The sequence below is a fragment of the Oryza sativa genome, chromosome 1 (assembly GCF_034140825.1).
Source record: "Oryza sativa Japonica Group chromosome 1, ASM3414082v1".
NCBI classification, from domain to species: domain Eukaryota; kingdom Viridiplantae; phylum Streptophyta; class Magnoliopsida; order Poales; family Poaceae; genus Oryza; species Oryza sativa.
The window spans coordinates 42,623,939-42,646,813 of record NC_089035.1 but is presented as its reverse complement, the minus strand read 5'-3'; the positions used below and the strand labels follow the sequence as shown (position 1 = coordinate 42,646,813).

At 44.1% G+C, this 22,875-nt stretch overlaps 3 protein-coding genes across 6 annotated transcripts; 1 reads left to right on the top strand and 2 right to left on the bottom strand.

The window, feature by feature from the left end:
• Positions 1-9,837: 9,837 nt before the first annotated feature.
• On the bottom strand, positions 9,838-13,154 carry LOC4325753 (uncharacterized). Its single transcript, XM_015766387.3, has one exon. It carries the CDS (start codon positions 12,658-12,660, stop codon positions 10,369-10,371), a length of 2,292 nt encoding a protein of 763 aa, XP_015621873.1. The 5' UTR covers positions 12,661-13,154; the 3' UTR covers positions 9,838-10,368.
• Positions 13,155-16,819: 3,665 nt separating this feature from the next.
• Positions 16,820-22,569, top strand: LOC4325750 (protein IRON-RELATED TRANSCRIPTION FACTOR 2). 4 transcript variants are annotated; one of them, XR_001540192.3, is made up of 4 exons: positions 16,820-17,191; positions 17,282-17,638; positions 18,983-19,127; positions 21,966-22,569. XR_001540192.3 is itself a non-coding variant. In XM_066306802.1 (3 exons), the coding sequence occupies exons 1-3, from the start codon at positions 16,889-16,891 to the stop codon at positions 19,064-19,066; spliced, it is 744 nt and encodes a 247-aa protein (XP_066162899.1). In that variant the 5' UTR covers positions 16,820-16,888; the 3' UTR covers positions 19,067-19,318. The 4 variants fall into 4 exon arrangements, 2 of the variants coding, with proteins under 2 accessions (XP_066162899.1, XP_015612709.1); XR_001540190.3 differs by having other exon boundaries at positions 17,279-17,638; XM_066306802.1 differs by lacking the exon at positions 21,966-22,569 and having other exon boundaries at positions 18,983-19,318.
• LOC4325751 (uncharacterized) lies at positions 21,758-22,774 on the bottom strand. Its single transcript, XM_015757240.3, has one exon. The coding sequence runs from the start codon at positions 22,687-22,689 to the stop codon at positions 22,033-22,035; it is 657 nt and encodes a 218-aa protein (XP_015612726.1). The 5' UTR covers positions 22,690-22,774; the 3' UTR covers positions 21,758-22,032.
• Positions 22,775-22,875: the final 101 nt, after the last annotated feature.

Genomic DNA, 22,875 nt, shown 5'->3' with positions numbered 1-22,875 from the left:
TGAATTTTGTTCGGATGCTTTTGATGATTACTGCAGGAAGGAAGGCATCGTTAGGCATCACACCATCCCGTACACTCCACAGCAGAATGGTGTGGCTGAGCGCATGAACAGAACCATCATCTCCAAGGCTCGTTGTATGCTGTCCAACGCTCGCATGAACAAGCGTTTTTGGATAGAGGCTGCTAACACCGCCTGCTACTTGATCAACAGGTCGCCTTCTATCCCACTTAATAAGAAAACTCCCATTGAGGTATGGTCTGGTATGTTTACTGATTATTCACAGTTGAGAGTTTTTGGATGCACTGCTTATGCTCATGTTGATAATGGAAAATTAGAGCCTAGATCTATTAAATGTCTGTTTCTTGGTTATGGTTCAGGAGTAAAAGGTTATAAGTTATGGAATCCTGAAACTAATAAGACATTCATGAGCAGGAGTGTTGTTTTTAATAAATCTGTTATGTTTAATGACAGCTTGCCCACAGATATCATACCAGGTGGTTCTGATAAGGAGCAGCAATATGTTAGCGTGCAGGTGGAGCATGTGGATGATCAGGAAACTGAAATTGTTGGTAATGATGTTAATGATACTGTTCAGCACTCACCTCCTGTTTTGCAGCCACAAGATGAACCTATTGCACATCGCAGAAAAAAGAGGAGTTGTGGAGCTCCAGTCTGCCTTATTGAGGAATGTGATATGGTTTATTATGCTTTTAGTTGTGCTGAACAGGTGTAGAATACTCTTGAGCCAGCCACATACACTGAAGCTGCTGTTTCTGGAGACCGTGAGAAGTGGATCTCAGCTATGCAGGAGGAGATGCAGTCTCTTAAGAAGAATGGCACATGGGAGCTTATGCACTTGCCAAAACAGAAGAAGCCTGTTTGTTGTAAATGGATCTTCAAGAGAAAGGAGGGTTTATCTCCTAGCGAGCCTCCGAGGTTTAAGGCAAGGTTAGTAGCAAAAGGTTTCAGTCAAATTGCTGGTGTTGATTATAATGATGTGTTCTCTCTAGTTGTAAAGCATAGTTCAATTCGCACATTCTTCAGTATTGTTGCTATGCATGATCTTGAGCTTGAGCAATTAGATGTGAAGACAACATTTTTACATGGAGAGCTTGAGGAGGAGATATACATGGACCAGCCAGAAGGGTTCATAGTACCTGGTAAGGAGGATTATGTTTGCAAGTCGAAAAGATCTTTGTATGGGTTTAAACAGTCTCCTCGTCAATGGTATAAAAGGTTTGATTCATTTATGTTGTCACATGGCTTTAAGAGGTCTGAATTTGATAGCTGTGTGTATATTAAATTTGTTAATGGATCACCTATATACTTGCTGTTGTATGTTGATGATATGCTGATTGCTGCCAAGAGCAAGGAACAAATCACTACATTGAAGAAACAGTTGAGTAGTGAGTTTGATATGAAGGATCTTGGTGCTGCTAAGAAAATTCTAGGTATGGAAATCACTAGAGACAGAAATGCTGGTTTGCTATTTCTTAGTCAGCAAAGCTACATTAAGAAGGTTCTTCAGCGTTTTAACATGCATGATGCAAAGCCTGTTAGTACTCCTATTGCACCTCATTTTAAATTATCAGCTTTACAATGTGCTAGTACTGATGAGGATGTAGAATACATGTCTAGAGTTCCATATTCTAGTGCTGTTGGTTCTTTGATGTATGCCATGGTTTGCTCCCGTCCAGATTTATCTCATGCTATGAGTTTGGTTAGTAGATACATGGCTAATCCTGGTAAAGAACACTGGAAAGCTGTTCAGTGGATTTTTAGGTACCTCAGAGGCACAGCTGATGCTTGCTTGAAGTTTGGCAGGACTGATAAGGGGCTTGTTGGATATGTGGATTTAGATTTTGCTGCAGATTTGGATAAGAGAAAGTCACTCACAGGTTATGTGTTTACCATTGGTAGTTGTGCTGTGAGTTGGAAGGCAACGTTGCAGCCTGTTGTTGCCCAGTCTACCACTGAAGCAGAATACATGGCTATTGCTGAAGCATGTAAAGAATCAGTTTGGTTGAAAGGATTGTTTGCTGAGCTTTGTGGAGTTGATTCTTGCATTAACTTGTTTTGTGACAGTCAAAGTGCTATATGTCTCACTAAAGATCAGATGTTTCATGAGAGGACAAAGCATATTGATATCAAGTACCATTATGTTCGTGATGTAGTCGCACAAGGTAAGCTAAAGGTATGCAAGATAAGTACTCATGATAATCCTGCTGATATGATGACAAAGCCTGTTCCTGTTGCTAAGTTTGAGCTTTGCTCAAGCTTAGTTGGTATAGTGGTTTAGCCCAAGAGGCTATTTGGCGCCGAAAGTGTTTTTGTCTTTGTTGTGTTCAGGGTGAAGGATTGTTTCATGCTACAAGAAGGAATTTGTCTCAAGGTGGAGTTTGTTGAGTTGTGATCCAAATTCATTTGCACTTAATAAAGGCCAGCTTCTGCCGTAGTGGAGCGGAGGCCCGTCGCCGGGAGGCTTGGGCCGGAGCGTAGGGTCCCACTATATATATACCTCTTGTAAGCCGCCGTGCGGCGTTGTAACCTCACCCCAGATATAGTGAAGATATTTTGCTGGCTGGCGCCCGTGGTTTTTTCTCTCCTACTTTGAGAGGGTTTTCCACGTTAAATCTCGTATCTTCTGTGATTGATCTATTGTTTCTTTATCGTTTGTTCGCTTATCGTTTCCTAACATGGAGGAGGCGGGGGAGGAAGGGCGGCGGCGGCCATGGCCACGGCCACGGCCACCACGACGACTAGGAACTCCGCCTCCCTCGGCCACGGCCACGGTAACCACGACGGCTAGGAACTCCGCCGGCACCGCCTCCTCCCCGTAGCCTCCGCGGCGGCGGTGCTCGCTCTGCTCATCCTCCTCCCCGCCACGCCGCCGGGAGGACCCCGCGCGTCGGCGAACTCAGCCTCGCCCCTCCGCGCAGCCATCGCGGTGCACCCGGTGCCGGGCTCCCTATGCGTGGCCCTGCGCCGCTCTCCCCTCCACCGCCTCCACGCCGCGGCTGCCTCCCTCGACTCCGGCGACCCGCCCGCCGCGCTCCACCTCGTCTCCGCCTCGCTCAAGTACATGGGGAGTGTGACATGTGAGAGAGAGAGAGGGGGTGGGGAAGAGAGAAGGTTGAGAGAAGAGTGGTGTGGGTGTGCCGTGTGCGGGCGTCCGATTTTTCTCTCCAGATCGGACGCCTGACACAAAGCGTTTTCGGGAGAATCGAGGGTTTCAGGTCCCAAAATATTACTCTCTCGGTTTGTAAATATTTGACGCCGTTGACTTTTTTAAATATGTTTGACCATTCATCTTATTAAAAAAATTTAAGTAATTATTAATTATATTCCTATCATTTGATTCATTGTTAAATATACTTATATATACATATAGTTTTATATATTTCACAAAAGTTTTTGAATAAGACGAATGTGCAAACATGTGCTAAAAAGTCAACGGTGTCAAATATTTAGAAACGGAGTAAGTATACGATACTCCCTCCCTTTCAGGTTACAAGATGTTTTGACTTTGATCAAAGTCAAACTGCTTTAAATTTAACTAAGTTTGAAGAAAAAATAATAACATTTTCAACCCAAGACAAATTTATTATGAAAATGTATTCAATTATTGATTTAATGAAACTAATTTGGTACTATAGACATTGCTATATTTGTCTATAAACTTTGTTAAACTTAAAGTAGTTTTACTTTGACCAAAGTCAAAACGTCTTATAACCTGAAATGGATGGAGTATTTTACATAGATGAGACACTTTATAATATTATGAATCTGGACAGAATATCTAGATTCGTAATCCTAGAAAATATCTCATCAATCCAAGATCTCTTATATTTTGGGACGGAGGGAGTAATATGTCGTAACAGTTTATAAGAAAATAAAAATTAAATTTTAAATAAAACTTTTGTATATACTCACTATATCCCATTATATAAGGTACGATCAAAGTTGGTACGGTCTCAAAAACTAATTTTTAGTTTATAATTTCTCATATGCTATAAGGTTTGTAGCAATAAAATTATAACCATATGAAAATAAATTTAAATGTTATTCCAATAATATAATGTTTAACAAATAAAATTTATTTCATATACTAAGTGTTGATTAAATGTTTTAAAGGATAAATCTTGTAATGCTTGCGCGCTTTATATTATGGATGGAGGGAGTATGTCTTAGTGATTTAAAAGTTAATATTGAAAACTATGTTAAAAGTATCTTAAAATTAACTTTAAAATATCTTTAAGGCATCCCATATTAGGGTTTTTTCGTAGTATGAGACTTTAGATAAGTTACACAGGTATACCTCACTATTTAATATTTTTGAAACTTGGAGTTAATAAATTATAAACATGCTATAGTTAAGACTCTAGATCGAGTACATCACAATTTTTATTATTTCAAAATATTGAATTATTATATTAATCATAAAGACAACTTTTAACGTAGAACTCTGTGGCTTCATGATTTTAGCTCAAGGACATGATAAAAAGTCGATCTTTATGGAAGACACTCTGAAAATATGTTTATTTGCTGTTAAACATCACACATATTAAAATATTAATTTCTAATTGAATAAGAGAGATAAATAGTGTAAAAGGTTAAAAATGCCCATAGACCCACGTATCATATTCTTGCACTTCCTTCTTATTTCCCCTTTCTACTTACAGCCCACCACGGACGAAGCCTCATAGTGGGCTTGGTGCAGATGAAGGCTTCTGGCAATGTGGACACTTGAGGGAACAAGGGCTAGATGCCAAGCACTCGATGGCCTTCATCCGAGATAAGAAGGCGGAGTCAATGGTGGCAAGAGCTTGGTGAGATGTAACCGGTCATTGTCATAAAGGTGGTCAGAGTCATCGGCAGTGGATGAGGGGACTCGGCGGCCATTATTGAGGTAGGCCACCCTCGGGCAGAGCATAGAGGGAAGCAAAAGCTGTCACCCTCCCTCCAAATCCACGAGAGAAACGGGGTGGCGGCTATACGAGAGGCGAACAACAGCGACAACGGAAAGTAGTCTATGGAGATGGTGCCCTGGCGGCAGCTCCAGATCTGCACGGGTGACGGGGCTTCAGTGGAGTTTGCCGGTGTGGAGTGGTTGGTGCGGGTAGGAAGCCGACGACATCAACAAGATGGTGCACCAGAGACCATGCGAGGATGGGGTTGTCAGCATAAGAGGGAAAATAAGGAGAAAGAGAAAGAGAAAGAATAAGGCAAGTAGGGGCATTTTTGACCTTTCGTGTTGTGTCCAGCAGCAAATAACCACACATTTTGACTATGTCTTTTCCCAAAGATTGATTTTTTTTATCCTAGAACTAAAATCACAAAGTCAAGTGAGCAATGTCCTACATCAAAATTTGTCAATCATAAAATACTATAGCCCAAACCAAATACAACGTGATATTTATTAATTCCGAATTTGAAGAACCAACAAGTTTTGTTTGTTTCTATACCAGGTTTTCTTTAATTTCAAATGATTTTTAAAATCAGAAATAAACTGCATTGCATCCGTATCAGAATACTCCATCCATCTTTAAAAACAACTGAAAAAACCTCTCTTTCTCTTATATTTGAAAAGCGCAAATGAAGGATAACTGTGCGTTACTTATTCCATCTCAAAATATAAGGCATAATTATTTTTTTCCATATCTCAGCCATGCACTCTTGATTATTTGAATTTGATTTATTTTAAATCTTCTATTATTAAGCCTCCCAATCACATGTATGTATGGATGTGATTTAGTCGGTGATTAATTTTTTTTATCTTTGTGTTATAAGTGTTTAAGTTTTATATTTTGAGATAATTTAGCCTTATATATAAAGTAATGGGGCATGAGTCATAACCCTCGTCTTGTTCCTTCCTCCGCTCACACGACCACCCAGTCAAACTACTAGAGAGAGCAAGCCATGGATTCCGGCAGGTGGATCTCCGCCATGGTCAGTTCGGTGGGTTGGAAAGCTGGTGATCCAGTCCTCAGGAGGTATGGGCATGCCACAATTCAGGCTTACCGCCGGACTCTTCATGTCAGACTGCTTTGGCTTGTGGACAATGGGCCATGGCTGCACCTCTCAAATCTCACCACCACCGATTATGGACTTGCGAGTTTTTGGCTATACGAGCTCAAGAAAGCACTGACGGATGCGGACGCCCTGCTGGAGAACTGGAGGTGTGAGATCCTGCGAGCGGAGAGTATCGGAAGCCGCGGCACAGCCACAAAGGTACGGCGGACCTTCTCTGGTGTCCTGGATCCCCTCAAGGTTATTCCTCGTCATAGCAAGGAATTCGACGTGGCGCTACAGGAGGAGCTGGCGGATGTGGTTCACAGAGTTAACAGAGTTATGAGCGCTATAGAAGAAATGGACGAGATCTTTCCGCCCATACTCAATTCGTCGCTCCGATTGAGGGAGCACCTCCGTCCCCCCCCCCCCGGATTTTTTAGGTGAAATTAGTCCAGTTGGAAGGGACAAGGATGCGTCATCAGTCATTCAAATGCTAATTGGTTGCGAAGATGAAGATCTGCAGTTTGTCTCAATAGTGGGGATGGGTGGGATTGGGAAGACCACGCTAGCTCAGATGGTCTACGACGACGATATAGTTCAGCAGCACTTCCCTGTGCGTTTGTGGGTGACGGTCTCTGAAGACTTCGATACCACTACAATTTTGCAAGGGATTGTTGGTCCATCAATCCAGGGTACGTCTTTGTTGCAGCTCCATGTCCGAGAAGTTCTCTGTGGGAAGCAGTTTCTGCTTGTATTGGATGGTGTTTCCCGTTTCAATGCAGAAAAATGGGACAGGCTGAAAATTTCCCTTGAATGCTGTGGCCTTGGAAGTGCTGTTCTTATGACGACCCGAAGTGAGAATAAATCTAGCACCTCTCGTGCTTATTACCTGGGAAAACTGGCTGATGAATATGTCTGGTCTATTGCAAAGCAGATAGCATTTGTCAAAGAAGAAGAAGGCCAAGACCTTGTCCACATAAAAGAGGCTGTTGTTACCATTAGTGATGGAATACCTCTTTCTGCTGCTATCCTGGGGGGTTTACTACGTTCAAGACTATATTGTGAGTTGGATGATTGGCTTGTTTCATGGGCAGATGCATGCGAGGAGAGATCAGTTTGGAGGATAGAGCTTCATGGAGAATGGTGTCAAAGTGATGCACAAAGAGAAGATATTGTCTTTCTTGCCATTGAGTTAAGTTACAAGCACTTACCTGCATGTATTAAAGGATGCTTCGCCTTTTGTTCATTATTCCCAAGGACTCACAAGATAGACAAGGATATGTTAATTCAATTATGGATGGCTAACGATCTGATCCCATATGATGATGCTATGGATCTGGAAGCAAAGGGTTCCTGGATTTTTGATGAACTTGTCTCAAGGTGCTTCTTTCAGGTCACCAAGCGTGCTCAACCATCTCAGAGTAATAGGACAAAATGGAGGATGCATGATCTTGTCCATGATACTGCAGTTTTGATTTCAAACGTTGAGTTTACTACCGTCCTATCCTCTGTAATGTTTGGAAGTCCCCATGTTCAAAGTCTCCATCACATGTCAATAGTCAGCTGCAGAAATAAAGTTACTTGCATTCCTCTGCTTCCTGCTCCAAATCTCCCTAACCTACGCACACTACTATCACTAGAAGAACAATATCCTTTGTATGAATGGAATGTTGATTTCTCAAAATGCAAGTCCTTGAGAGTATTAGACCTACATGGTTTCCATTCTTCTCAAGTAATGTTACCGTCCAGGTTTTTGGAGCATCTTCGGTATCTTGACCTCTCCAACAGTTGGATCACATCTATTCCAGATGATGTTGTATATCTCTACAATCTGCAAACTCTAAGACTCTCAGAGTGTTGTTACTTGAAACAGCTCCCAAAAGACTTGAGAAAAATGAAAAGCCTTAGGAATCTCTACCTTGATGGATGTTTTCGGCTTGAGAATGTTCCCCTTAATCTTGGACAGTTAAAAGACCTGCATATACTTACAACTTTCATAGTAGGCACTGATGATGGTTGTGGAATTGGACAGCTAAAAGGCCTGAACCTTGAGGGCCAGTTAGAGATATATAATCTGAAGAATGTCAAGAGGATTGAAGATGTGAAGGGTGTGAACCTTCATACAAAAGAAAATTTGCGTCATCTAACTTTATGTTGGGGCAAGTTCAGGGATGGAAGTATGCTGGCTGAAAATGCCAATGAAGTATTGGAAGCTCTTCAACCTCCTAAGAGGTTACAGTCTCTCAAAATATGGCGATACACGGGCCTAGTTTTCCCTCGATGGATTGCAAAAACTTCGTCACTACAGAATCTAGTCAAACTCTTTCTGGTAAATTGTGATCAGTGCCAAAAGCTTCCCGCAATATGGTGCCTTAAAACACTTGAGCTTCTATGCCTAGATCAGATGAAATGCATTGAATACATATGCAACTATGATACAGTTGATGCGGAAGAATGCTACGACATCTCACAAGCTTTCCCAAAGTTGAGGGAGATGACGTTACTAAACATGCAAAGTTTGAAGGGATGGCAAGAAGTTGGAAGATCTGAAATTATTACTCTGCCTCAGCTAGAAGAGATGACAGTGATTAACTGTCCAATGTTCAAGATGATGCCGGCCACTCCGGTGCTCAAGCATTTCATGGTAGAAGGAGAACCAAAGCTATGTTCAAGCTATGTTCTTTAGCGATGTTCAAAACTTCAGAAAATCTAATGTTGTTTTGGTTGATGCCCTGTTTTCGCACTCTCAAATTTTTGATAGTGTAGAGTTAGAAACATGAATTTTTTTTTAAGGTTCACCAAGTTTGTTTTGAATCGTCACATGCAACGATGCTTCCTTATTTAAAAGTTCTCCCTCGTCTCACAGAAAAACTTTATTTTTGCATTATTTATTTGTCCCGCATAGACAGGCGAAAAATGAGTAAGGTAGGGGATGTCGTGGCAGCAACAGCTGGCGGGACTTTTATCGTAATCATGGCAATGATAATTTTTTATTTTGTTAGACGTCGATGACAACAAAGAAAGACAACACTGGCGGACAAGTGGATAGATGACAAAGGAGCAAGGAGACGGTAATTACCATGGTGAGCGAGCCAAGGAACAACAAAGGAGTATAGTGGCGGCGACGTCTAAAAACCATATAAAATGGGAGCCCAACGATAATAAGATTCAATTTTTATAAGGTGCCGACGAAAATAAAGATAAGAATATATGGGTAGGAGGCTAAATTGATGGGTGGCAAAGGAGCAGGGAGACGACGGTTCCCATGAGAGAGAAAGTCGAGGGGTGGCAAATGGCAATAAATGGGAGGGGCATGGGTCGGCTGGAAAGTAATACAATAACAACATTTAATGAGACTTATAAAAACTATTAAAAGGAACCAGATGAGACAACAAAAACTATAATGACCGATATTTTAAAGGTCACAAGGAGAATGGATAGAAGATGTGACATGTCGAACAAGCAAATAAATGGGTGGCATAAGAATAAGAGGGTGACGGATGATGTAACTTTTATAAAAACTATAAAATTGGAAATCCGGTGATGATAAGGTTCAATCTTCTAAAATCCTAAGACAACGAGATGACCACCTAACAAACTTCAAATAAAATCATGTGTACGAATTTTGTATATGTGCTAGTCATGTAATTGCGCGGACCATCCTGCTAGTTTGTTTTAATGAACATAAGGAACAAAGTTGTTGGTAATACCAAAATTTTGGTTAGGCAACATTTGAATGAGGGCATTTGATTTGCCTAATCACTTACAAAGAAATTCACTATAAAATGGCTTTCAGCCTGAGAGTTGTATACTATAGGAAGGGGCTTGATCACTAAAAAATAGTAGGAATTAAGTATGTGTGTAACTTTACAGATTGACATGGATTTATCCCCGCAAGAATCAGTGATTAATCTAAGGCCGGTCACAGTGCAAGGACGTGGCGTGTTACTTCCTTTGCCAGTCCGAAATCTGCTAATGTGTCGCGCGCGGTCGCAATCAAAGATGGCGACTCGCTCCCATGCAGGATGCGGAGAACTTCGCTCGGTCTGGGTAACGCACGGCGCCAATCACCCTGATTCCGTGCGCTGTGGAGGGCATGCCTCCGACGCCCCGTAACCTCGCGCCGCGCGTGGAGACGCAAAGTAGATCACTGCACTGTGGGATGAGGTTGCTTGGGCCAATTTCTGAGTTGCCCAGCCGCTAGAGAAACTCTTCGAGGGGCTTGGTAAAAGGCCTAAGAAATCAAGTCACAAGCTCAATCTTTTAACTTCAGCAACAAAAGAGAATTTATTTGTAACTCTGAACTGATCTGAATTCTGAAACTCTCAGCTGTTATGTGCCGGCTGCAATTTGGGGCTAGTTCTCGATGATGAGCTTGGCGCGGGCGTGGCCGGCCTCGACTCTGTACTGGTCACCCATGCCGAAGTGCGCCATGAGCAGCCACACGACGGTGAGCAGCTCGCCGCCCTGGCTGAGCTGCTTGGCGTGGAAGTTGCCCCTGCACTTGCCGGCGGCGTAGCACAGCATCTCCACCCACACGCCGGCCACCAGCCGCCACCGCTTCCGCCGCTCCAGCCGCCGCAGCTGCTCCGCCAGCCTGCACGCGTCGAACAGCACCGACTTGCTCCGGTCCCCCTTCACCTCCCGCGGGTTGATCTCCGTCTTCACCTTCGTCAGCGCCTCCGCCGCCTTCCTCGCTGCCCCGAGCTCGTCCCCCCGGAGGAAGAAGTTCTTGGTCTCCGCGCACGTGTCCCCGAACCGGATCTGCCCGATGCTCGCCGTCAGCATGAACGGCCGCATCACCAGCAGGAACAGCATGTAGTTGGAGATCTCCCTGCTCGCCGCCGGCAGGTGCGACACGTCGTTCAGGTGGCTGTCGTCCGCCGTGGGGGCGTGGTCGGAGCAGGAGCAGAAGCAGCAAGATGACCACCGCTTCAGCTTCCTCTCGCCGGCGTCGCGGCCGTCGTCGTCGTCGTCGTCGTAGAAGCAGAGGTCGGTGGCGATGTGCCAGAGGATGATGCTCTCGTCGAACTCCACCTCGACGCTGGCCCCGAGCTCCTGGTAGCACCCCATCCGGTGGAGGAACCACTGGCCGCGGTGGTCGCCGAACCGCCGGTAGCTCATCGGGTCCGCCGTGCTGTTGGCCTTCTCCTTGAGCTGCTTGAAGACGAGCTGCTTGAGCACCATGGAGACGCCGATGTGGTGGGTGTACCAGATACTGTCCCAGATCGTCTTCACGCGGACATTGTAGTCCCACTCGAGCTTCTCGAGCGCTCCGGTGAGCCATGTCGGCTTGTCCTTGAGGCAGTAGTGGATGAGGTTGTACTGCGCCATCTGGTTCGACCACCGCGGCCTCGCCTCCGGCAAGAAGTAGCTCACCGCCCGGAACACCCCGCTCGCCACGGGGAGGCACTTGTCCTTCTTCCGCAGGTCGGCGAAGCTCCATGGCGAGATGGCCATGAGGAGGATGGCGTAGATCTCCAAGAAGATGGCGCCGCCGAGGAGCACGTAGGAGACGGTGACGTCAACCGGCTTGTAGGGAGCCTTGTCGGTGCCGGAGAAGACGATGAGGGAGAGGACGGGCGCGGCGAGGGTGAAGATGCGGAGGTAGCGGCCGGTCGGGCCATGGATGACGGAGGATTTGGAGTGGAGCGACTCGTACATGAGCAGGAGCTCGATCTCGACCACCTTATACGCCTGATCTCGCTGGAGGCGGCGGAAGAAGGCGAGGCTGTCGGTTCGGTCCTGGAAGCTAAGGATGAGGTCGACGAAGAGGCGGCGGAAGGTGTGGAAGAACCGGTGCGCCTTGACGACGAGCTCGCCGTACTCCATGTGCTCCTCCTGGACATGGATGTTGTCGTCGGGGGGGCGCTCCGGGACGATGACGATCTCGGCGTGCAGGCCGGCCTCCTTGCTGGAGTGGTACTCCTCCATGAACTTGGCGTAGTTCGGGCCAGGGTCGGGGCGCGTCAGCATGGAGCTCCGGAGGCTGCTCATGCTCGCCGACTTGAGCGCCCATGTCCGCTCGCCGTACTTGACGACGCCGGAGACGAACATGAGGATGGCCGGGACGAGGAGGCCCGCGGCGGAGGGGCGCGACTTCCAGTAGACGTAGAGGGCGAGGGCGATCTGGGAGACGAGGCTGAGGAGGTGGCGGAGCCAGAGCTCGTTGTCCTCGATGGCGAATGCGGTGATGGTGTCCTGCCCGCCGAGGTGGAGGATGAGGAAGGGCGCCCAGAAGACGAGGAGGTGCATGTCGCCGCCGCCGTGGGGGCCGTTGCTGCAGAGCTTCTGGTTCTGGGAGAGGTTGCCGAGGGCGTAGATGGCGATGGAGTCGGCGAGGAGGTAGGCGAGCCAGAGCATGAAATGGAGCCAGGCGGCGACGTTGCGCTTGCGGAGGCCGCCGGTGAAGAGGAGGAAGACCTGCAGCGAGAGGCTGCTCAGCAGAAGCACCCGGATCTCCCACTCCCCCCACAGCCGCCGCAGGCCCGCCATCTGGCCGCCTCTTCTCTCGTCGTCGGCGGCGGCAGCTGCTGCTCTGCTCTGCCCGGAGTCGGAGGCGGAGGCGGAGGCGGAGCTTGACTCCAGTGGAGGCAGGTCGCCGTTGACTCGTTGACAAGTCGTCGGCTCGTCGTCGCCACTCGCCATGGATGCGGTGATCAGATGGGCCCGATCAGACGCGAGCGCCAGTTTGTACGGCCCACTATGAAATGGGCCAACACATGGATGTGATTTCCCACTCTCACCTCCCCATCTGCTGCCCGACCCATGCAGTGGCAACGCACCGCAGCGGAACGGATATTGCGGTTGGAAAAAAGTACAATTTGGCTCCCTTCAATATAGGTTTGGGCTGTGTAAAGTTCCACCGGCAAAAAAAAAAAAACATTGCTACGTCATATCAGATATATGGACACACATTTGAAGTATTAAACGTAGATTAATAACAAAACAAATTACATAATCCGTATGTAAACTGCGAGATGAATTTATTAAGCCTAATTAATCAGTCATTAGCAAATGTTTACTGTAGCACCACATTGTCAGATCATGACATAATTAAGCTTAAAAGATTCGTCTCGCAATTTACACCCAAACTGTGTAATTGTTTTTTTTCGTCCACATTTAATACTTTGTACATGCGTTCAAATGTTCTACGTGGCGAGGCAAAAAAAATTGTCGGTAGATCCGGAGGTGCCCGGGATGCAGAAGGATGCGGCTTCCCTGTTCTGACTATGTGTTCCTATCTCTGTCCCCTGCCAGGTGTCCTCGCTCTATTGGTGATCGCTTTTCCAGCGGGCCCAAGGCCTTACGCTCCTTTTTTTTCATCTAAATGGCTTAACCTCTCCGTTTCTTTTTGAAGCAAACAACAGCAATCTCCGTTTTCTTTCCCTAATTCCCTTACACTGCAGCGGCATGCCCTAGGCGGGGCAATTGGGTAGGCAAGGCAATTCTAGTGCTTGCCATTGCCATCGATGGGCAATATGCGTGTGCAGGACGGCTGCTTACCGGTGAAATTGTAGGAGATGTGAAGTTCCTAAGCAGGGGGAGGCCGCACGGCCTCCAGCACGGTGCCCGAGAGGTGGTTGTGCGCGACATCGAGCTACTCCACCTTCTGCATCCTGGGCACCTCTGGTGGGAGCGGGCCAGCGAGGGAGTTGAAGCTGACGTTGAAGAATGTGACCTCCCATAGCATCCATCCCGACCTCGAGCGGGTGACACAGAAGTTGAGGCCATTAATTGTTGATTTGTTGATGAGGAGGATATCGTTGTTGGAGAGGACGATGAGGGAGACAAGGGTAGCCAGGCATGGTTCGACCATTCCTGCAATCAATTTCAGGTAATACTTAAGAATTTAAGATGATATGCGCTAGGAAACTAAAAGAATCACATGAGCAAGGAAACTAAAAGAATCACATGAGCAAGTGATCTCGCCAGAGAAATCGTGGCGTTCGAGCGTTCGGTGGGGGAGTGAGCGTCTTCGAAATTTCCTGGGTGCTAGGATTTATTTTTACTTCATGGATCCATAGCGGCGGTGGGTGCATCTCTGCCACTCTCCGTGCTGTCACCGCGCTTGCTCAGAAACGAGCCATCCCGGATGTTAACGTCGTTTACGTTAAAAAAGAAAACGAGCGCATGGCCTGGGTCCACTAGAAAAGCAGCAGCCAATAGAGGGAGGACATCTTGCAGGGGACAGGGAGGGGAACATAACATAGGAACAGGGAAGCCGCATCCCAATGTTTGACCGTCCGTCTTATTTGAAAAAGTTATGAAAAAAAATAAAAAGATAAGTTACGCATAAAGTATTAATTATGTTTTATCATCTAACAACAATAAAAATACTAATTATAAAAAAATTTCATATAAGACGGACAGTCAAACGTTGGCATGAAAACCCAGAGTTTGCCTTTTTTTTTTGGACGAAGGGAGTAGACTGTTTCCTATTGCGGTTTGGTTGTGATCTAGCCAGGTTGAGACAGCATTATATTTTTGAGATTGAAAAAATCACCACACATGTCTCACTATCGACTTGTATATTATCTATCGCTGAAGAAATAATTAGTCGTAAATGATAACACTAATGAAAGTCTAAAATTTAAACCCGAACGATCATGTTTCAAAACAAGGGACCTTGCCAGGTGAACTACGTTCCGCTACACTTCTAAAATCTCAACACCCTTAGACCTTATATTTTACCGTTATTCAATTAATAACAAATAATACCACCTTTATTAATTCTTGAACTGAAATGTCTTGCCTGGAAAAAGAAAACACGGTCATTCTAGGTTCCGTGGACCTGACATGGAGAGAGTTTTCCTTTCCCGAGACGGTAGAGTAGAGTTACTACCCCTGTCAAAAAAAAAATTAAACCCTGAGTTTAAATCTCAAACTTCACGCTAAAATTAGATGTTTGGTTGAAATTAAAACGATGTGACGGAAAAATTGAAAGTTTGTGTGTGGTCTGGTTTAGTTCCCAATTTTTTCTTCAAACTTTCAATTTCCCATCACATCAAAACTTTCCTACACACATAAACTTTCAATTTTTCCGTCACATCGTTCCAATTTCAATTAAACTTTCAATTTTGACGTGAACTAATAAATACACCATGTGTAGAAAAGTTTTGATGTGATAGAAAAATTAGAAGTTTGAAGAAAAACTTTGGATCTGAACTCGGCCAAAGTAGTACTCCCTCCGTTTCACAATGTAAGTCATTCTAGCATTTCCGACATTCATACTGATGTTAATGAATTGATGTTAATGAATTTAGACATATATATCTATCTATATTTATTAACATCAATATTAATGTGAAAAATGCTAGTTTGATTTATATTGTGAAACGGATGAAGCTAGCAGTACGTAATATCACGCGTCGTATCGGTTAATTTGGAAGCTACACCCAAACTCCCAGGACGGAGACAGACGCCGCGCGCGCACGAGACGTGAGGCCCCGGGGCACGCGCGGCCACGCTCCCCGCCCGCCCAGCCACGTTCCCGGCGCGTGTCGACGCCCACGCGCTACATGGCCGCGCGCGTCTCCCCCCCCCCCCCCCCCCCCCCCCCTGCCCGACGTTTCTGATTAGATTAACCCTGCGATCGCCGTAGCTTAGGTTCGTTATTAGGATACGCCAAATGATGAAGAAAGCATTCCACACAGTGTATTAAAAACTACTGCTCCTACCCATATGGCTAGCTAATTAGGGCTCGAAAGTGATAAACCTACCCCCTAAGCTGTTCGCATAAACTAATACTCCTTTCGTCCCATAATATTTAAGATATTTTTATAAAAATAATATAACATATCCTAATTCTGTCAAAATTCATAATACTATAATTTAAGACATTGTATCAAAATCCCTTATATTTCGAATAAGAGATTCATAGTAAAAACGAAATGTATCAGACGAAGAGGTATAACCATGCATGGCACAATTAATGGTGCCTCAATTTTGTTAATTAATTAGCTGATGCTGGCGCTAACCCTGAACTGAACCTATTAGATCGGGAGGTTGCATTAGTTAATTGACTGGTTTAATCTCTGTTCGTACCCAAAATATAGCAACTGGCCCCCAGAAAGTAGTACTGCACTCGCCTTGCACGTAGTACTAAGATTCCAATAATATGAAGAGAACTCATCAACAAAGGCTGATAGTGTAGTACAACCATGCATAAGGAGTAGTACAAATGATCAAATGCATATCTAGCTGTGTTATATCCGGGTGCAACGTACGTCTCTAATGGTACGTTTAATTTGGAAGAGATAATATAAAGTGTAACTAGCACTTCTGTCAAGTTGGCTCATCATACTGTGATCAACATACTGTGCCCTATATATATGGTTCGTGTGTACTGATAAGTAGTACTACTAAATTAATTAAAGAACCATATGCATGAGATAATTGATAAGTACACACACATTTTCCCCTCCCTGTTAACAACAGAGTATCTGCACCCACTTGAATCAAGATAACATAATCTATACTACAACGTAACCTTCCCCCTGCAATCACATTATTATCGCATGTAAATATATATATGGATCACTAGTTCTAGTTTTATCGATATATACTTTGGTAAACTACATATATAAATTAAGTTGTGGGTGACACTGACATCCATCATCTCTCTTTCTCTCCCCCCATTATAAATAGGGAAGTCATCTCCTTGAAGCTAGCTGGCCTAAGCTAACTCAATCAAACCTCCCTAGCTTGGCAGAATAGTTAATGTTAATCACCTGATTAAAATTAGATTAGTCCCCTCCTACCCAGCTAACTACTGCTTCTATTTCACGGAGAAAAATGTCTTCCTAGGCTTTCTCTTTCAGCTCGATCGATCCACAGCTCAGCTAGCTCTCTCTCTCTCTAGCGACAAGCAAGCATGGAGCAGCTGTTCGTCGACGACCCAGCCTTCGCGAGCAGCATGTCGTCGCTTGAGGCGGACATCTTCTCCGGCGCCGGCCAGCTGCCGTCCTCGCCGTGGCTGGACCTAGACCTCGACGACGATGTCCAAGACCTCTCCATGGCGCCGACGACGGCGAACGCGGTGTCCTCCGGCTACGGCTCCGGCGGATCCGGCTCCCACAGGAAGCTCAGCCACAACGCCTACGAGCGCGACCGCCGGAAGCAGCTCAACGAGCTCTACTCCTCCCTCCGCGCTCTCCTCCCCGACGCCGATCACACTGTAATTTAATTTACACAAAACCAATCAAATCCAGTACACCAAATTAACCATGCATATGCATGAGATCTTGATGTGATTTTGCTGCAGAAGAAGCTGAGCATCCCGACGACGGTGTCTCGCGTGCTCAAGTACATACCCGAGCTGCAGAAGCAGGTGGAGAATCTGGAGAGGAAGAAGAAGGAGCTGACGACGACGAGCACCACCAACTGCAAACCAGGAGTGTTGGGGAGCCAGCTGATGAGCGAGGGCATGGCTCCCATCGTTTCGGCTACCTGCATCAATGACATGGAGATCATGGTTCAGGTCAGCTTGTTGAGCAATGTGGCGGGTTCAGTTCTTCCTCTCTCCAAGTGTATCAAAGTACTGGAGAACGAAGGTCTTCACTTCATCAGTTCATCGACTTCCTCCGGATTTGGGAACAGGACATTCTACAGTATCCATCTTCAGGTACACATTATACACACAGCTCTATGCTAGAACGTTTAATTAATATTTCTTATGGTAATATATTTTTGAAAAGAAAATCCCTCTATACTATCTCCATTCTAAAATATAAAAACATAGAGCCCGGACAGACTGTCTATCCAGATTTGTAGTACGAGTAATTAAATGTCTCATACGATTCTATTAGGTTTTTTATATTTTAGAATGGATGGAGTATTTTCGATCAACAATAACCTAGCATCAAATCAAGGACTAGAGTCAGGTTAAGATCCGGGTAAATTAGATAAAGGGTGCTATAGTACAATCTAGTGATACTACTACTCTGCCTTAAAATAGTTTCTTTTTAGCTATTTACTCGTATATATACCACTGTTCAAGTTCATAACTAAACATATAGGTTTTTTAAGATGAAGGTAGTAGTAAATATGAGTAAATTTTATACAACTATGAGTATATTGAATAATATTATAGAACTATACTTTTATATAGCACACTGTCATAAAATTAGAGACTTAATACTACACATTTAAACCACAATAACACGAACTATATAGTTGTATATATGGCACAAATCTAGTATAGAATATATCATAGAACTACATATTTTAATAAGCCATGGATCTAGTAACACAAATTACAGATTTAAATAGTGGTAAATTTTATTAAAAGTTATATATATTCTAAAATTTCTATCGAAACAACAATGTTAGCTAGGGATCTACTATTTACAAATTACAATATACTATTTTGCAACAAATTTGATGCTAGGTCCATAGTTTTTCATAGGTGGTTTAATCTTGCAAAATTGAAAAAACTTGTGGCAAATTTGCAAATGCCCCTTTAATCTACCGTTTATGCTCATAGTTTGATGTTCAATCCATAATTATGTAATATTTTGCATAGTAACAGATGAGAGAAATTATAAGTGAATAAGATGAAATTCTACTATAATCATGAGAGATATAGTAGTCCCTGAATCGTGTGTGGAATTCATCAGCTAGTTGTTTTTAAGATTTCAATTAGAGCTGACCTTCTTATGATAAAAACCAATGTTTCTTAGTCACAAATCTCAAAATATACTTGTTAAATCGAAGATATATGAATCACATGATAATTGTAAAAATATATGTAGCGTTACTCATGATACTAATACTTGAGATAACCCTCTAAAAATACGGGATATTACATATGAAAGTTTCTCCTTGTTTGGGTTAAAATTGACAGTAGAGCATGTTTGTGTGTATATATAGCGTACAATTAGACCGTTATTTAGTTGTCATAGAAGTTCGGTGTTCTGAAAATTACTCACAGTTTTCATTTATATATATGTATCTAATGTTGAAACAGAGAAGTGAAGGAACGATCAACGAGGAGTGCCCAGCATTTTGTGAAAGGTTGGAGAAAGTCGTCAGGAACAAAGCAAAGCTTTAAGCACTAGTACCGCGCGCGCGTGCCTATGATAATCCTGAATTAATCAAGGGCCAAAATCTAGGTAAAAATGACCATGCGCAGTTGTTAAATATAGCATTTGGTTAGCTGATAATAATGATATATAAGTAGTGTGCTCGATTTATATTAACTAATTTCTATGACATATATACTATGTTGCTCGATGTAGCTTTTGTACATATTTCATGCATGACTCTCAGTGTATTAATTAATTATATTATGAGATTTGCAAAATGTTAATTTTTGCAATGCTTAACGTTGCTGGAGGAAAATCAAACCTTAAGAATATATTACTTTCGTCCGCTAATATAAGGGATTTTGACATTTTACTTGTACTGTTTGGCCATTCGTGTTATTCAAAAAAATTTAGAATTATTATTTATTTTATTTGTGACTTACTTTATTATCCAAAGTACTTTAAGCACAACTTCTCTTTTTTTATATTTGCACAATTTTTTTAAATAAGACGAGTGGTCAAACAGTGCAAACAAAATGTCAAAAATCCCTTATATTAGGGGACGGCCGGAGGGAGTAAGTATGTTTCCGGACATGCTATATATCACTCGACATATTTTAAAGAGAGATCATACGAATTTCTAATCTTAAGATCTACTTCACGACCTCCTTCTCCAGCTTTGACAAACTCTACCGAGCTCCCTAGTGGTCAATTAGCTAGGGTTGTGGAGTGGGTGGTGTTCCACGGTTTATAGGGATGCTAATTAATCTACTCCCTCCGTCCCTAAATATTTTGACGTCGTTGACTTCTAAATATGTTTAACCATTCGTCTTAATCAAAAAATTTAAGTAATTATTAATTCTTTTTCTATCCTTCGATTCAATGTTAAATATACTTTTATGTATACATATAGTTTTACATATTTCATAAAAGTTTTTTAATAAGACAAACAGTTAAACATGTTTAAAAAAGTCAACGGCGATAAATATTTAGGGACGGATGGAGTATATTTTTGCGCAAGTTATGGGAGGAAAATATGAGGACGCACATCCTGAAGAGTACTTAAAAGAAGATAATGCATGCAAATACACTGCAACCTGCATCCATGGATTAATTGGGATCTTATTTTTTCGCTTATGCTTATGCTTATCAACCAAAATTTAAATTTTCAATCTTAAATTTGGATCTAATTTTGATAGTTTTTTCATTAAAGTTTATTTTTCAGCCTTTGCTTTTAGATCGCTAAGAATACATATATAAAAGTTTTATTCACAAATTATTTTTCGTTTGTAAATATGTCGTTTGGCTTATTTCACGAATAAGCGAAACAATGACGCTCTTGGATTCTTCTCCTTAGGTACTACTCTCTCTATTCTAAAATGTGGTGTACTACTAGTATTTCATCTGAAAATTAACCGAGCACCAGCTGACAGTACTTGCACATCTACATTACAGTATGTACTAGCAGAAGTAAATGTACTTGCGCGCTCTGTACTAGCAACCAGGAGCAAGCTGATCGTACTCACATGCAACAAGTTTGTGGATAAGGCGTACTCCTACGTTTTTGCAGTTAATTAACATAAATAGGGCGAGAGAGGAGGATTAGTGTAATTATATATGCAAAGACTAAAGACCTTTCCTGCAAATATTTCTGAGGATGTCGAAGGTGTTATCAAAAAGTGTCTTTTCCATTGCAATTCCAGACTAGGCACAAATTAAATTTCGTAGGCTTTGGGGGCTTTCTGCGTGTTATGAGGACCAATAATGAGGTCTCATCCTAGCTAATTTGCTGAAATCGGCCGAGATCTTATAGCAGACCATATGGACCGCATCATAGCATGAACTATGCTTAGGTTTGGCTCTTACTTTAACCGGGTAAAGAGTTGAATCGTACCAAACATGTCACGAGCCACATCCAAATTTGATTTTTTTTTCGCAAACGTGCAAAAAAATTGCACGTCAATATATTAGAAGAAGAGAGCATAGTTTAATTACACAACACACACGGTCAGAAGGCCGTTGCCAGGGGTCAAAGAAAAAAAGAAAAAAAACAGATAAGCTACTAAGAAAGTAAAAACTCATATCGCAAGAGAGGGTGGGGTAGGGGGTCCTACTACACTCTGGCCTGCGCCAGAGGCAGCGAGTCGGAGAAGAGAGAAGAGAAGGTCATTGCGTGATCTGGAGGGAGGGGTTGAGAGAAGAGGCCGTTGTAAGCCGCAACAGCCTCAGTTGACACAGGACCCTTCTCAGACACCATTCCAAGCTTGCGCTTCAGATTGTGCTAGGCGCGTGAGGTCATGTCACTCGGGCAGGCGAGCGCGAGCTTGGCCGCAATCCTCTTGCTACTTTTCGGCACTTCTTCCACGGTGGCATGCAATTCGTGGATCCGGTGGCACTAATACAGTTTTGAGATTTCGTGGATGATTTCATCTAAATGAAGTCCAGGATCTGGTGGCGATTCTATCTATATTGAAGTCCATGACATTTATACTCTCTTTGTTTCAGACTATAAATTCATTTTGACTTTAGTCAAAGTCAAACTACTTTAAGTTTAGTTAAGTTTATAAAGAGATATAGTACTCATATTTACAGCACCAAATTAGTTTCATTAAATCAATAATTGAATATATTTATCTTGGGCTAAAATGTTACTATTTTTTCATTAAACTTAATTAAACTTAAAACAATTTAACTTTGACAAAAACCACAATGACTTATAGTCTGAAATGGAGGAAGTATCGTTTAATTTGAGACTTTGAATACTTAATTTACAAAGAAGTGTGTATTTGTGCCGTGTTTTCTCGCTCTATATATATCGCAGTTTCACCCATCTAATTAGTTGAACAGTGCGTCTTAATCTCAATCTCCATTCGCCAATTGACTGTACATGTCTGAATGGAATCCTTCTATGTATTATCTGCACAGCTAGAATCCTACAACTAGCGTAGTGTGGTGGTGGTCGTCTTCGAGTTCGACGCGCCGCCGCCGCCGCTCATCGCGACGACAAGAGCCTCGCCAGCGTCCGCAGTAGCAGCTTCCTAGTCTTGTTGCACTCCGAGATCGTCTCCAGCCTCGGCGACCACGGCTGGTTCCTCCGCCCCATCAGCAGCGCGTAATGCCGCTTCAGCTCCGGCGTGCTGCACAGCTCCGTCGCCGTCGCCGTCGCCGTCGTCGACGGCTTCCGGCGGCGCGCACCGCCGCCGTTCTCGTCGCAGCTGATCACCTTCTCGATGAACTCCGGGAGGACTCGGATGAGCGTGGCGCCGCCCTCGCCCTTGACGTACTCGAACGGGCACTGCCCCGGCCCAGCCACGGACACCTTCTTCGACGGCGCCGGCGACAGCGACGCGAGCGCCGCGGCGGTGAGCACCTTGAAGCAGGAGAAGCGCTCGGCGGGGAGGACGAAGTACGTCCGCCCCGCCATCAGCTCCTCGCCGGCGGACACCACCGGGATCGGGAGGCCGACGTAGAAGGAGTCGGCCGCGCAGACGACGTGGTCACCGGGGAGCTCCGCCGTGACGTCCCCCGCCACGGCGCACACCCCGCCATCGTCGTCCAGCATCCTCGTCTGCCCGCCCCAGTACACCAGCTTCACCCCCGCCGCCGCCGTCGCCGGCAGGTGCATGCACGGGGAGAGGCCGTTGCCCATGGCAACTGATGTGTCTAGAACCTTCTAGAACGAGCTCGAGCTTGCAGATGGAAGAAGAGGAGAAGAGGAGATGCTTGTGTGAATTGGGGCTCGTGGTTGCGAGAGGGGAATATATATAAGCGAGCGTTGAACGGGGTTGACTTTGGAAAATTCAAAGATGGAGGAGGTAAATACTCCTACTACTAC

Bases quoted from the DNA above. Each gene is read 5' to 3' on its own strand.
- LOC4325751 (XM_015757240.3), bottom strand. From the start codon at position 22,689: ATGGGCAACGGCCTCTCCCCGTGCATGCACCTGCCGGCGACGGCGGCG.
- LOC4325753 (XM_015766387.3), bottom strand. From the start codon at position 12,660: ATGGCGAGTGGCGACGACGAGCCGACGACTTGTCAACGAGTCAACGGC.
- LOC4325750 (XM_015757223.3), top strand. From the start codon at position 16,889: ATGGAGCAGCTGTTCGTCGACGACCCAGCCTTCGCGAGCAGCATGTCG. The intron at 17,192-17,278 runs GTAATTTAATTT...ATTTTGCTGCAG, and splicing joins TCCCCGACGCCGATCACACT to AAGAAGCTGAGCATCCCGAC. The intron at 17,639-18,982 runs GTACACATTATA...ATGTTGAAACAG, and splicing joins TCTACAGTATCCATCTTCAG to AGAAGTGAAGGAACGATCAA.